The sequence below is a fragment of the Takifugu rubripes genome, chromosome 22, assembly GCF_901000725.2.
Source record: "Takifugu rubripes chromosome 22, fTakRub1.2, whole genome shotgun sequence".
Taxonomy (NCBI): Eukaryota; Metazoa; Chordata; class Actinopteri; order Tetraodontiformes; family Tetraodontidae; genus Takifugu; species Takifugu rubripes.
The window spans coordinates 3,666,196-3,680,217 of record NC_042306.1 but is presented as its reverse complement, the minus strand read 5'-3'; the positions used below and the strand labels follow the sequence as shown (position 1 = coordinate 3,680,217).

At 45.5% G+C, this 14,022-nt stretch overlaps 1 protein-coding gene across 1 annotated transcript in view; it reads left to right on the top strand.

Moving 5' to 3' along the window:
- Positions 1-14,022, top strand: part of LOC101062798 (collagen alpha-1(XI) chain-like) — a 57,240-nt gene that overhangs the window by 27,513 nt on the left and 15,705 nt on the right. The window contains 23 exon segments of the mRNA XM_003975336.3: positions 540-593; positions 672-716; positions 1,585-1,638; positions 2,484-2,528; positions 2,884-2,937; positions 3,023-3,067; positions 3,249-3,302; positions 3,388-3,432; positions 4,000-4,053; positions 4,128-4,235; positions 4,805-4,858; positions 6,500-6,553; positions 7,452-7,496; positions 7,636-7,689; positions 7,823-7,867; positions 8,247-8,300; positions 8,406-8,459; positions 9,002-9,055; positions 9,301-9,408; positions 10,037-10,126; positions 12,114-12,167; positions 13,677-13,784; positions 13,863-13,970. Coding sequence (XP_003975385.2) covers positions 540-593; positions 672-716; positions 1,585-1,638; positions 2,484-2,528; positions 2,884-2,937; positions 3,023-3,067; positions 3,249-3,302; positions 3,388-3,432; positions 4,000-4,053; positions 4,128-4,235; positions 4,805-4,858; positions 6,500-6,553; positions 7,452-7,496; positions 7,636-7,689; positions 7,823-7,867; positions 8,247-8,300; positions 8,406-8,459; positions 9,002-9,055; positions 9,301-9,408; positions 10,037-10,126; positions 12,114-12,167; positions 13,677-13,784; positions 13,863-13,970 — 1,440 coding nt within the window.

Genomic DNA, 14,022 nt, shown 5'->3' with positions numbered 1-14,022 from the left:
CATATCAGGCCACTGATGTGAGGGGATTGTGACGAATATGACAGCAACATAGATAAAAACAATGGTCATTTCCAGCGCCGCTGTGGGCTGCTGTCTTTTAAGATGAAGAGATCATATTCCAGCCTGCCTAGGCCAGACATTTGTAATATTGAAGTTGAAAGACAGAAAAGTTCTAAGAAAACTTAAAACTCAGTGCTTCTTTCATGCTTAGTGGCTCCTGTAGTTGCTGTATTTGACCACAGTAGGTCAGTCTGATATCAGAATTTGAAGTCTTTATCATACGACAGCATTTGATTTTAAATTTGCATTCTTTTTCGCCTCATCGCACTCACTATAGTTCTTTCATACAGGAACATTTATCTATATTTTTTATAGATTTAGATTATTATAAATATTTTCAAACCATATGGAGAGAACATTGCAGAGGACCTTTCAGCAGATGAAAGTAAAGCAGCTCTTTAGTCGCCGGAGGGGGAAGAGTGGACATTTCTGACTGCAGGGGGACTTTAACTGTGCTTGGATTGTGTCTTGATGTACAGGGCCCTCGGGGTTTACTTGGCCCAAGAGGGTCTTCGGGTCCTTCAGGACAGACTGTAAGTACACCGCCTTTCCACCCAGAGGATGATCGTGTTCTGTCTCGGTCAGATTGCTCATTTAACTCTGGTTTTTAGGGTCTTCCTGGCATTGATGGGCCTCCTGGTCCTAAAGGAAATATGGTGAGTACCTTTTATCCTCATGTTTAATATGTCGCCTGCTAGAAGATGAAACAGAAAAGGATGTCAACCAAGCCCTCAGTCTACAGCATGACCCGCCTGAGGCCGATTGGAGGACACTGACCTTTCACCTGTGTGTAACATGACATTCATAGAGGTCAGGGGTCATTTGCTAATTAGAGATGGTCAGTGAAGTCGGGGTGTGTCTTTGGAAAGTTGCAGGATCTTTTCTTGAGCAGGTCTGGAGACTGAATAGATAATGGAGAAGTGCTTAGCTTTTCCTTAGGGCTCATGCTGCAGGCGTGTACGCCCGCGTGCGTGTGTGCATGTGTGTGGGGCCCCTGTGTGTCCCCACAGGGTCTCAGGGGGATGCTAAAATGAGGGTCCGAGAGCGTCCCAGAAACTCACCGTTGTACTCAGGTATTTCTGTAAGCCGACTTGGATTCGGCGACTATCATTAGAGGCTCTGGAGCTTCAGTTCATCAACCTACTCGCATTCCCGTCAGGCTCCTTCGCTCATTTGTATTCCGTGTTGTAACAGCTGTGGCAGATTGTTGCAAAGGACCTTGTCTGTTTTTGTGCGCTTTGCTTTGTGGCGCATTAATACTCAGCAGCGATACCAACAGACCCGCCATCCCAGCAGCTCTTTAATCCAGACCCAGATGGTTTTGGGGCCAAATCTAGACGTTGTCCAGCCACTGGACTCTGCAGTCGTGAGAGTTTGGACGAGACTCATGTACTCTTGCTTTGTGTCACCACCTCTTTATATATTCAGCCAGTAGATTTCACCATTTTTATTAAGACTCTGTGTGAATACATAAAGAATGATACTATATATGAATTATACATGAATTTTTGTTGTTATTCACAGGGTCCACAAGGAGAATCTGGGCCTCCTGGACAGCAGGGCTTGCCTGGTCCACATGTAAGCTTCAGTTTATTTGTGTTTTAACCGTATTTCCTTTTTCTTTCTCTTTTATCTGCCCTGTCTGTCTGCCATACCGCCCATTCTCTCGCTTTTATTGTCACCTTGTGCGCGCTGGGAAGATCCACAAACTTGTTTTCTCAGCCAAGCTTTAGGCAGGAAAATATTTCTTTTGCTCTGCTATAGTTTTCATCTTTTATTCTCGCTTAAGTCACAAGCGCTGCTGCAGAACATTCCACACAAATGCCTGAGAGAGCTAAGATGTTTTAAGGGTTTTCATTCTTCTGTTTGTTTTCTCTCTCTCTCTCTCTCTCTCTCTCTCTCCCAACCTCTCTCTGTCTTTTCCTGTGGCCAGAACAGAAAAAGAAAATACATCCACTCTGCCCAGCTGGAATGAGACATGTTGGAATAATTTGATAGTGCTCAATCTGATTACCAAAACCAGTTTGTGGCAGAGCAGAACTCCTCCAGTCTGTGGTCGTCTTTAGCAGTAAACAATAGATCTACTATGGCAGCCAGGCCGCGTTGCCAGGTAGATTTCAGACCTGCTGACATTTGTAGCATGAACAAAACGTCATCATTCCCCTGGAAAGTGTGAGGCATCCCAGGCATTATGAGACCATAAAAACCAACAAACATTAAGCTGTGAGAAGGTTCATTCACATTAGATGTGACCAAACTGCTGAGCAAGCGGCAGGAAGTGGCTGATTAAGGAAAAGAAAATGAATCAAAAGCAAACGAGCTGCTTCAAAATCACATAAATACGTCACAGGACGTCGTTGGTTATGGAGGAGTTCATTCAGTGAGCTGTTCTAATAACAGACCCTTTCGTCTCTGTTTTCCAGGGTCTTATTGGTCCTCAAGGTCCGATCGGGCCTCCAGGTGAAAAAGTAAGTAAAGCGGAATCTGAACCAGTCGGCCAACCACAACTGTGCTCTGCTGCTTCGATAAGCGAACGTCTGAATCCAGACCTTATAAGTGATTCTGCAGACATTGTGTCCTTTATTGGCTTCTCTCAAAGTTAAAACATTCACACACATGCAGACAGACGACTGGACGCACGCACTGGATGATATTATTGTAGGCAAAACGTTGCTATTACTTTAACGTTTCCGTCGCCAGACAGCACGCTGATTATCTCAGTGGATTTGGGTTAATGTCTAAAGCTTTCAGAGTTGGCTGTCGTGCGTCTGAGTTCTATACGTCGGGCCCGTGAGCTTCACATTCACTGCCTTCTGTCTGCAGGGACCTCAGGGGAAGCAAGGTATGGCCGGTCTTGCCGGCGCCGACGGCCCCCCTGTGAGTAGCGCATTTCCACGTTGTTCGGTCAAAACGACGGCCTGCGGGATTGAACATTGATCACCTGCTGGGCTTCATTTCGCAGGGTCACCCAGGAAAAGAAGGTCCTCCAGGGGAGAAAGGAATGACCGTGAGTAGAGCGTGTCACACTTTGTCTCTTAAACTTGATCTAGTAGACGACCAAATGTGCCCCTGGAGGTGAGGTTTGATATAAACGCACACTTCAGATGAATCTACTTATATGAAACTACTGTACAAAACAGCATAGCCATGGTGACGCTTGCTCAGAAGGATGTGACTCTCTATCTTAGGGTCATCCTGGTCCTATAGGATCTATTGGCTACCCTGGCCCTCGTGGTGTGAAAGTAAGTATTATTGCAATCCCATTATAGCTCCTGTTTGAATCTCTGTGACTCTTATCCTGACCTCTATTTTCCACTTTTTTGACAGGGTGCTGATGGAATTCGAGGCCTTAAAGGAGGCAAAGGAGAAAAGGTAAACAGCTCTGTGCCCTTTCCCCCTAAATAACAAATAACATTACTCTAAAATAATAAAAACTGTAATTCCATCTCAAATGATGCTTCCTTGGAATCCTGCTAGTGGAAAAAATCCTAATAGGTCCACCCGACTGAGAGTTAAGTCTGTGTGCTGCTGAGAAGTAATGGGACGTGGAACATTAAACACGAATGAGGCTGTTTGTGTGGACCTTTCAGAGGAAGCTGATCTGTGGCCACTTTCTTCGTGCTTGTATTTCAGTGTTTAACATGAGTCTGACAGTCGTCGTGGATCAGAGACCACTGCTGTTCAGCTAATAACATGGTCTTGGAAATTAATCCATCTTTTAAAATGCATTCTGAAAATAAACCACAGGGTGGCAGTATAGCACAGAAAAGACGGTGGTCGTGTAAATGCTTCAGTAGCCACTAGGTGTCAGTATTATTGTATAATGAAACTACCAATTGGCAGGAATTAGCTGTTATGATACACCCCACAGTCAGTATTGTTAAGGATTTAAACAATAAGAGGACACTCGGCTCATTGTTTTCTGTCTCTCGTCTTCAGGGAGAGGATGGATTCCCTGGCTTTAAAGGTGACATGGGCCTCAAGGGTGACAAGGTAAATCGGCGTTTATACAGGGAAATCTGAGAAAGACAGAGCAGCAAGTACAATGTTGTTTGCTTTTCGTCAAGGGTGAATCTGGCTTGCAAGGGCCCAGGGGAGAGGATGGCCCCGAGGGTCCTAAAGGAAAGTCTGGACCTGGCGGAGAACTGGGCCCAACAGGACTGGCTGGAGAGAAGGTAAATCATCGACCTTTTGAGACCAAACTGTACGACTGGAATGTCTTCGATGAACTGGAGAGAAAGCTGTCGGCAGATTTACAGTTGCCCCGTTCCTCTTTTAACTCACCTCAGCAGTCCAGAATAACCTGACTTCATGTTGCCACCATTTCTCTGCAAAACTCTCACCCCCTCCACTGATCTGTCACTCAGTGTGACGCTCAGCAAAAGTTCAATAGTAAGAATAGAAAATGATTGATCAGTGTGTTATTGACGTGTTTGAACGCTGCTCAGATCGATCCACTCTGGGGTTAAACAAAGGAAAACACAGTTATTATCTTTTTTTCCCCCACCAGAAAAACCAATGATTTTGATGTCAATTAACCTGCTAGCTTAAACTGTTCACAACTGTTTAATCTCTGTACATTTTGGCCTGACGCACGTACTGTAAGAGCCCAGTGGATTATGGGTTAGGTCGATCAGGCCTTGCATGTATCTCTAAATGACCTTCAGTCAAACAGCTTTTGTGAACTGCAGCCTTCAGCGTCGCTTTGTTCAGCTTTGTTTTGTTCCCCTTTTCTTCTTTTTAGGGAAAACTTGGAGTCCCTGGATTACCCGGGTATCCTGGCAGACAAGGCTCTAAGGTGGGTACTGAGCGATGACACCCGCTGTCCTCTCACCTCAATTCCTACTGAAAGACCTGATCACTCCCTGACTGGAGCCTCCCTCCCTGCTGACTTTGGTCCATGCAGTAGCTCACACTCCTGGCATTCCGCGCTAACTAGCATTCTGGTGTGCAGCCGCAGCTCTTCCCTCCGTGCTGCTGGCAGCTTTGGCAGCCTGGCACTGAAATGATGGATTCGATACACCTACTCTGACGAAGTGGGACACATATGTGCAAACACATCATCTAGAATTGTGCAGAGCTCATCTCCTCATTGAATAGCCTTTTATTATCAGCACATCAGCAGCAAAAAGGCAAAAATTTGTCAAATTTCTGAGAAAAGTAAATGTGACCATGTGTAAAATGTCGATTAATTAGTTAAAAATTTCAGGGCCTTATTTGCAACCACAAATGTTGTATGCTACTATGCTAATACAAATATTAATATGAGCTACCCACAAAGGTTCCCTGTGGAAATCTGCATTAAATCTACTATTTAGATGATAAAATATGCTTCAAAAGATATTTATGAAACACTATATAGTCTTCTCTCTTTAAATGGGGCGCATACATTTATTTAAAATTGTTTTAGAGGTTAGTTTGGGATTTTATTTTCTTCTGTCGTGAGATTTAAATGGTTAGCAAGGTGTGATAGTTGCGATCGAAGTTTCTTCTCCCGCATCTGTGGCATAAAACGTGAAATTCCCGGCCTGTTTGCAGCCTTTATCCTCCTGGATCAGTCTGCGGATCCCACCATTGACTTTGGTTTTGGCTGCTGCACTCCATCACTCCCTGTTAACAGCTTTCCCACACCGTTAATCCTGGATGCCATTTGCAATAACTTCAGTCGGCTACCGTATCTTGTTGGTGCCAGTCAGGCTTGTCCAGCAGCAGCTCTCCTCACAATTTGCCATAACTGCACCTCAGTGAAAAACCAATTAAGCAGATAGATCCCCCCCCTTCTGCTGTCTCCACAAGTTCTGCCCACAGTTCTGTGTTGGGACGCGCTCGCTTATATGACACAGTGCCTAAGTGCGTTGCGTCATATGAGGGATAACTCCAACAAAGGAATGTAGAAACGATTTGCACGGCTAAACAAGGGCAACCGCTTTGTTCTCCCTTTATTCATACATCAGTGTTTTGCCTCAGAGCGTTTGACCCAAAGGCACCGCCGCTGCAGACTGAGCAAGCTTAATAAATAAAGCAGTGATGGGCATCGAGGGAGAGTTACAGTGTTCCTGTTCCTCGTCTGTTTTTGCGCTTTCTGCTTCTTTATCTCCGTCTTTCGCTCCTTAACTGTGCTAACAGCCAGTGTGGGTCAGCACCTCTGTCTGTATGTCAGACGGGCTGTAAATGGTGCCGGCGAAACCTTTCCTGTGGGCTCCTTCAAGGCAATAAAGGAGGCTTGTCATTGATCTTTAGGAAGTGGAGATTGCAGCCATTTGATAACAAGGGTAGCGTCCTTCTAATTAGCCCGAGCCAGTGAATTGTCTACTGCTGCCTGTGTCAGAATGCTTCTTCAGACAGAAAAGGGGAGATATCTCTTTTTTAATGCTGTCCAATGGCTTTAATTCATGCTCATGTGTGTGTGTGTGTGTGTGTGTGTGTGGGTGTTATGCAGGGCTCCAATGGCTTCCCTGGATTCCCCGGAGCAAATGGCGAGAAGGGCACAAGGGTGAGCTGCAAGGCTAATTATTCTGTGTTCTATAAAAGCGATGTTCAAGAAAGTGAAGTAAGTAACTGTGGAATTCCCTGCACGGCAGCCCAAGCGTAGCAGCGCTTCTCTCGTCATCATTTTAGCAGATTTTGGATTTGGTTGCTCACAGTTAGCAGTCCGGCAGGACTGAAAATCACCGTTCTGATGCCTTCACTTCCCTTCACTAAACGCACAGCTGGCTGTGCCTGAGAAATCACTGGCTAAATTTCCCCTCATTATATGCACTTGGATTTTATTGTAAAATTGAAGGCGTGAAACCCCAGAGAAGACTAACAAGCCTGACTAGAATCCTCAACTTTTCCGCACAGCCTATACAAACTGTAAGTTTGGAAAGGTAGTCCTTATATCTAAGGCTCCGGGCTCTAATTGGACTCCCGGGGCTTCATATTTAGAAATGTCAGCTTTAGGGGCCCCTGGGATATCACAGCCACTGATGCTGGTCTCTACACCCCAAAAAGTCAACCACAAGGGAAGGATTTGGGGAATTTGAGGGGCGGGTAGTCACGCCGTGTTCAGAGGAGCCGTGTAATTGTGGAGTAGATTGAGGATGGGTTGACATGGAGAACGGTGATTTGGTGGGGGATTGGCGCCTCTTATTGATAAGACACGCTCGCTCTAGTAGACAGGTGGTGGGCGCCGAACACCCCTGGCAGCTGATAGGAGCTGTCAAGTGCCGTTGGGCAAACGCTTGCTGCTGCGATTGCATTATTTATTTCATTTTCAAATGCATCTGTCAGTGCTTCGGAGCATATTTGACAACGCAGAGCCGCTAACATGTGACGCCTCACACGAGCCCACGGTGCGAGGAATCCAAATGTGGTGCCAACCAAAGCTTTGTTTTCTGTTTCTTTCTCAGGGACTCGGTGGAAAACCAGGCCCCAGAGGACAGAGAGGCCCAACGGTAGGCGTCCCCGCTCAGCACGCGTCCTCCAGATTAATGATTGATCCAGCCCAAATAGCAAAACATTCAACTGTATAAACAGTGACTTGTGTTATAACTTCTGTTATATGACTTCAACACATCATTTTATACTCTGCAGGGCCCGCGGGGTGGACGAGGTGCTAGAGGACCAACCGGAAAGCCAGGTGCAAAGGTGAGGAGGAACACATTTCGCATAATAATGTTTTTTCATGTGGAATTACAAGGATTCGTCTGAAAACAGGAAGCTGCTGAAAGAATGCATTCGCATTTTCCAGTTCTAAATTTCAGAACCTTTTTCTCGACAGGGCACCTCAGGCAGCGATGGACCTGCTGGCCCACCAGGCGAAAGGGTTGGTATCCGCTTCTTTCCCGTCTTTAAAACTTGGCAGGTTTCTACCGTAGTTTTTAAGCAAATACAGCTAATCGCAGAGGTCGAAAGAGGACGTTGAACTCAGGTAGATTAGACAAATTATGCTTCTACTGAAATTAAATACAAAAATCAAATACAAAAATACAATGAAGACACAGAATTCTGAGGAAGGTGTGTTAACTATTACCGAATGCCCACCAGCCGGCCTCCCTCCCACCAGAACCCGCCCATTCTGGTCCTCTTTCCCACAGGATGGTTCTAGTTACCATATCTTGGTCATCTGGAAATGATTAGGAAAACTGAATGTCTGTCCCTTATATCCTTCTTCATCCTTCTTCTCCAATGTCTGTTCATTTTAGGGACCTCAAGGGCCACAAGGACCTCTCGGTTTCCCTGGACCAAAAGGGCCAAATGTACGTCGCATCTATGGATTTGGACTTTTTTTTTAGGCTTTGATCAAACTGAATTCATCATTATCAACCTTGTTTTTGACATTTTTTGTTGACTGTTGACCTCAGGGCCCTCCAGGAAAGGATGGGCTGCCTGGACACCCAGGACAGAGGGGAGAAACGGTGAGCTGGTAGTTTATAGAGCAAATTAAGGTTCTGCTCATATTTTATGCAATATCTACTTTTTTTAGCCTATATGTAGCAGTCTAATAAAATGCATCTCACAAATTAATAAATCAGAAAGTCTTTGACATCAACAAAGTTCTCCTACTTCTATATTTGCACATTATAAATACTTCTCTTTTCTCTTATGCTGCAGTGAAATAACTCACTTTTGCTTCTTCCACCACTTGAAAGAAATGATCTGGTCTTAATGGAGTCATTTTGAATGTCAAATAATTTTTCGAGGCCAATTATGAGACTGAAATAAGGTTGTTTTTTAAACGAACCATCACAAGAATAATAAATCTGTTACTGGTCCTCACAAAATGTGCAAAGACAAAACTACAAAGTGACAAACAACATATTGCAATGAGACACACACACACACACACTCTTCAGTCCCTCACTCACACACACGCTCGTTTATACAGACCTCCGACAGGGTTTGACTGGACCGATTAGGACTTTTATACTTAATCAGTTGCATCTCTCTTCCTCTCAAGGGCTTCCAAGGAAAAACAGGACCTCCGGGACCTGGAGGGGTGGTTGGACCACAGGTAGAGACACTGCACATTTACACACTTAACAGCTTTTTGCTGATTCTCTGCTGGATTTGGAAACATGTTTGAGCGTAAGCGAGATGAATGAGGCGCTGTAGAGATACAGCGTTGTGGGCGACAGCGTATCTGTCAAACGTGACAATAAAATCTACGTTCACTCTCCTAAAGTTAGCTCTTCGGCCTCTACATTATTGTCTCTAGCATGCCAGAGGAGATATTTTATAGTAGTTTCTTGTCCATAGGGTCCAACAGGAGGTACAGGACCCAGCGGAGAGAGGGGACACCCTGGACCCCCTGGCCCACCTGGTGAACAAGGTCTGCCCGGAGCTGCTGGAAAAGAGGGCGGAAAGGTGACCGATTCTGTTCTGACGATCCCAAATAGTTTTAAGTAAATCGTGATTGTTTTGAGGTTTTTTGGGGGGGTTGGCGATAAAACTGAAGCCACTTTCCTGTTCTGTCATCTTTGTCGTGTTTCCTTTGACAACTCAGAAGATGGAGACAGGACGAATACTTTTCATTCTTTAGTTCTGTGGCTAACAAAGGTGCATTCTTCTGAAGCATGAAATGGAAAAATTAGGCTCAAGCTGAACCGCGTATGACACTGAAGTTAAACAGAAAAATAGATTGTCTGTTTCTGCTCAATATGTGGCCTATTCCAGATGCCATTAGTCTTCCCCTTGTTGTTTGTTTGAAGACTCATATCTCCTTTTATGCCTTTAAATATTAATCTGTTGTTCCCACAGAGCGAGGTATAATTCAAGCTTTTTTGTCGGAGATCAATCACTTTAATTGGCTTTTTTTCCCCTCCTCCGACTTTCTCAATAATTCTCTGTGATTCTACTCCAGTCGTTGCTTTCATTCAAAAGCACTTTTCTCTTTCAGCAACTAGACAAGATTCAAGATAAAGTACTCTTGAATCTTGTCTTGCGGTATATCATATGTCAGTTAAACGAGTATTATGCTTTCCTCCATCTTCAGGGCGATCCAGGTCCACAGGGTCATAGCGGCAAGGCGGGACCACCTGGTCTGCCTGGCTTTCAGGGGCAAAGAGGACTTCCAGGCGGCATGGTAACAAATGGACCACCCACAGTCGTATAAACCAACACACACACACAGAGTTGAATTTAGCCCAAAACCACAATTACCAAGCTAACTACGTGCCACTGAACCAAATGGGAAGCTGGCAGTCTACGAGCTGTAGGACTGGTGTTCATGCTGCTCAATGCTGCAGCGAGGGTGGGCTGAAGCTGCCGTGTGATGAATGCAGGTGTAGAGGATGTGGCCTAAAAAGAATCTTAAGCTAGTAAGTTTCCCCAGTGTTGCAGGGCGACATTGGAGAGAAAGAAACTTTAGTCGGCCTTTACATCCAAACCAACAGGTCGACTATCGATCATGTTGTATCAGGACGTGTTTGATACGTGACACTTAGCCTCCCCACTGGGTGGTTACTATTGGTATATTTGCTACATGAAATCCACTACTGACCCCGAAACTACTAACTGCTTAGTTAGTAGTTATTTGGTTATTTACACTTTTCCCTGTTTAAGGAGACTTTAGTTATTGCTGTTCTGTAAACAGTCTGGTTTGTTTTGAATCTGAGGGTGAGTCAAAGTGCTCTGATTCTGATTCAACCCCGCAGTTTGGTGGATGCCGCGCACGCACCGGGAGCGTGCTCGGTAACCTAATTTCGTTCTCAAAAGTGCACAGGTGAGAGAGAGTTCAAGGTTGAATGCGAATGGCTGACCGCGGATCAGCCTGAGGGAGCGACGCCGAGGCTCATTTCAAGGCTGACCATTACAACGAGCCCCGTTAGACGTATTACCACCGTTTCGCTTCTCTTCTGTGTGCTGTGACAACGAGCTCATGCGCGCGCTCTGTCGAGGTGCACACGTGCACGCACTGTCAATCCTCCCCTTCAGCCTTGAGGGAAGGAACAGTGGCAAAATCCCAGCCAATAAATAAGCTTTTGTTTATATTGCTAAGAAAGCTGCTTCCATGCTTCTAATGCACGGTGGTGAAATGTGGAAGGTGTTGGAGAGTCTGCTTGGCAGCGCCTGTGCCCGCTGGCTCTGGCGGAGCCTGTAAATTAGTTATTATAATGAAAGTCTTTACACCTTGACGTGAACTCTGTTTTTCATACGCAGCCTCAGCTTCCTGGCACCGTGTTTAAGCGGCATTCATGGCCCGCGGTGTCTAAGGAGACACCAGCAGCTCAGAAATGGGCACACAAACCGAAGCTGGGAAAAGGAGCTCGAGAGCTCCGGCTGGGTTCTTTTTTTCTTTTTCCATTCTGACTTATTTTGTTCAGTTTGACCAAATCTGGCCGCCGAGATCCCACCTGCCCACCTAGCCTAAAGGTTACTTCATCAAGTTTCTACCCAGGAAACCTGTGTAATTTTGGTTTTTATGTGCTCAATTTCCACATGCCTCAGAGGTTTCTGTCTCCTGGTACAATAAATCTGCAGGGATTTTTCTTTTTTTAACGGGTCAGACCAGAGACTTTAAAGGCCAGCAGCTTTTTCTTCATGAAACATTGTTTTCTGTAGCCTGATCATCAAAGCTTTTTAGATTTTATGGCGACAGATAGGCTTTGATAATGGAAGCTATCGGTTTGATTCTGAGTTACCGTTAGTTTAAAGAAGCGTCGCCCACGCACATTGAACTGTTTCAGAAAGGGTCTGTGTGATGATAGATTTTCGCCTGCTTCTCTTCCTGCACCTCTGAGCTCAATGGTGTTGGCTTAGTGGTTCAAGGATTTCCAGTTCGACTCGACGTGCTGTGTTTATTCCCAGTCTGCCTTCCTAAAACATCCCACTGCTTTTTTAGATATTTACAATGAACTGCAGAGAAATGTGTAACAGAAGGCACAGATAAAGTCTCCAATAATACCTTTTTGTGTAGTTGGGGGGGATTAAACTAACTCTCACTCGCATGCACACATAAATGCGCACAGGAACATGTGAAGACCCGGTTCACCAGCTTGTTTGCTTCTGTTTGATGGCAGTAAGCAGAGGCCGAGAACAAAGATTACCCTGCTGCTGTCTTCTGCTTTCAGGGTCCAGCTGGCTTAAAAGGAGGAGAAGGACCTCAAGGACCCCCTGGCCCAATTGTAAGTAACCATTCTGACATTACTTTTACAGGGGGTTATTGATATTTTGTTGCCTATGACAAGATACAATATTATTTATAAATTAGAAATGTGTGCGTGCTATTGCTGTTGTAACAGTTTTGAAGCCCACGTTGATCTTTGTTTAACCGACCAAGTCTGCTTTCATAACAGTGGCTTGATTGGCCAGAGATGGTTCCCTCTCCTACTTAGTTACCATGGCAACTGTCATGGCAATGACAAGGAAAGTTGCAGTCTGCACTCCTTTCATTTTTTTGTGAGCACTTTGGAAGAAACTTTGCACTCTGTTGATAAGAGACCGGGGCTCATTTACTGTGTTATTCACCCTTTATCTCGCTTGTCGTCCTACAGGAAACGCTACATACATTTAAACGTGTTCCCACCTCGAGTAGCAGTGGCAGCGAAATCCATAAAGCTGTACAGTAAATGAGTCCTGCTTCTCCCCAGGAACAGTTAGCGCCACAAAATGCCTCTGGATCTGAATCTGTACAGAGAGCTGACTGACAGGCGGCTTTGTACCGGCTGACATTTTGTTCGTCCATGGAACGTGGACCCTCAATAATTGCCCCCAACTCGCCTATGACTGAAAAAGGCCGGTTTAGATGACAGGATATGCAGAGCGCGGTTGAAGGGATGATGAAAGCAAGAAGAAGGGAGACCTCTGACTGGAAACAGAGTTCTGTTCAAGTGGTTGAAAAGCGAGCCACTGGCTGACGGCGCATGAAGTGTCTGCTTTTGTTGTTTGGGAAAAACTCTCTGAGAAAGGGCCCTCGCCCGTTCTGCGACGGGGACGAGAAATTTTACCGCATCGATTTCCTGCCGTTTCCTGTGATTAAGCTGCTGTGAATTGGGTTCTGCTTTGGGATTCGCGTGTTTCCTGCAGTGGAAGGGCGATTGTGTGGTTCGGAGTCTGCGAGAAAAAGGATGTGACAAGTTGAAACGCCCTGTTTTCACCCATTTTTTATTCAGTTTTGTTCAAATGAACGAGTCTCAATTTATGACTGAATGAAAGTTGTGCGGGTGTGTGTGTGTGTGTGTTTGTGTGTGTGTGTCTCCTGGCAGGCACATTGGCATATTTGGCAGTGACAGGTTGGAGCTGTGTGGCTATTGTGAAATGGTTCCAGGCAAATTAGGACCAGGTGGCAACTCGTATCAACAACAGCCAAATCAGTGTGTGTGTGTGTCTGTGTGTGTGTGTGTGTGTGTGCAGACTGAGACCTTCTCTGACTCTTGTTTGCTGCAGTGACCTTCTGATGAAGGATTGCAGTTTCTGGCATTGGGGGCACTTGTGCAGTTGGCTGATTAAATAAACTTGTTTTGTTTTTCATGCACATTATATTGTACAATTTAACGGGGCCACAGCTTCATTCATCCTTTCAGAAGCTATTTAGTTACCTACTACAGTATATTTAGACTGGGAGCAGTGAGAGGTGTCTTTGGGTTTATGCTGGTTCCTTCTACGTTCTTGATTATCATTGTCTTTGATAACAGGGTTCTCCTGGAGAGAGAGGTGCTGCTGGGCCTGGAGGTCCAATTGGCCTGACTGGACGTAATGGCCCCCAGGGGCCACCTGGCCCTGCTGGAGAGAAGGGAGCTCCTGTGAGTGTTGACGTTCCATCTCATTTGCAAACCCTAAGAAAAAGTAAATCTGACCTAATCAATGGGGCCGATGTTTAGGGAGAGAAAGGTGACGTGGGTCCCGCCGGCCGCGATGGCATCCAAGGTCCCATTGGTCTTCCAGGCTCGGGTGGTCCTCAGGGCCCCCCTGGAGAGGACGGCGACAAGGTGAAGTAAACATGTGAATGCGCCTGTAATTAAATTTGATTTGAATATTGAT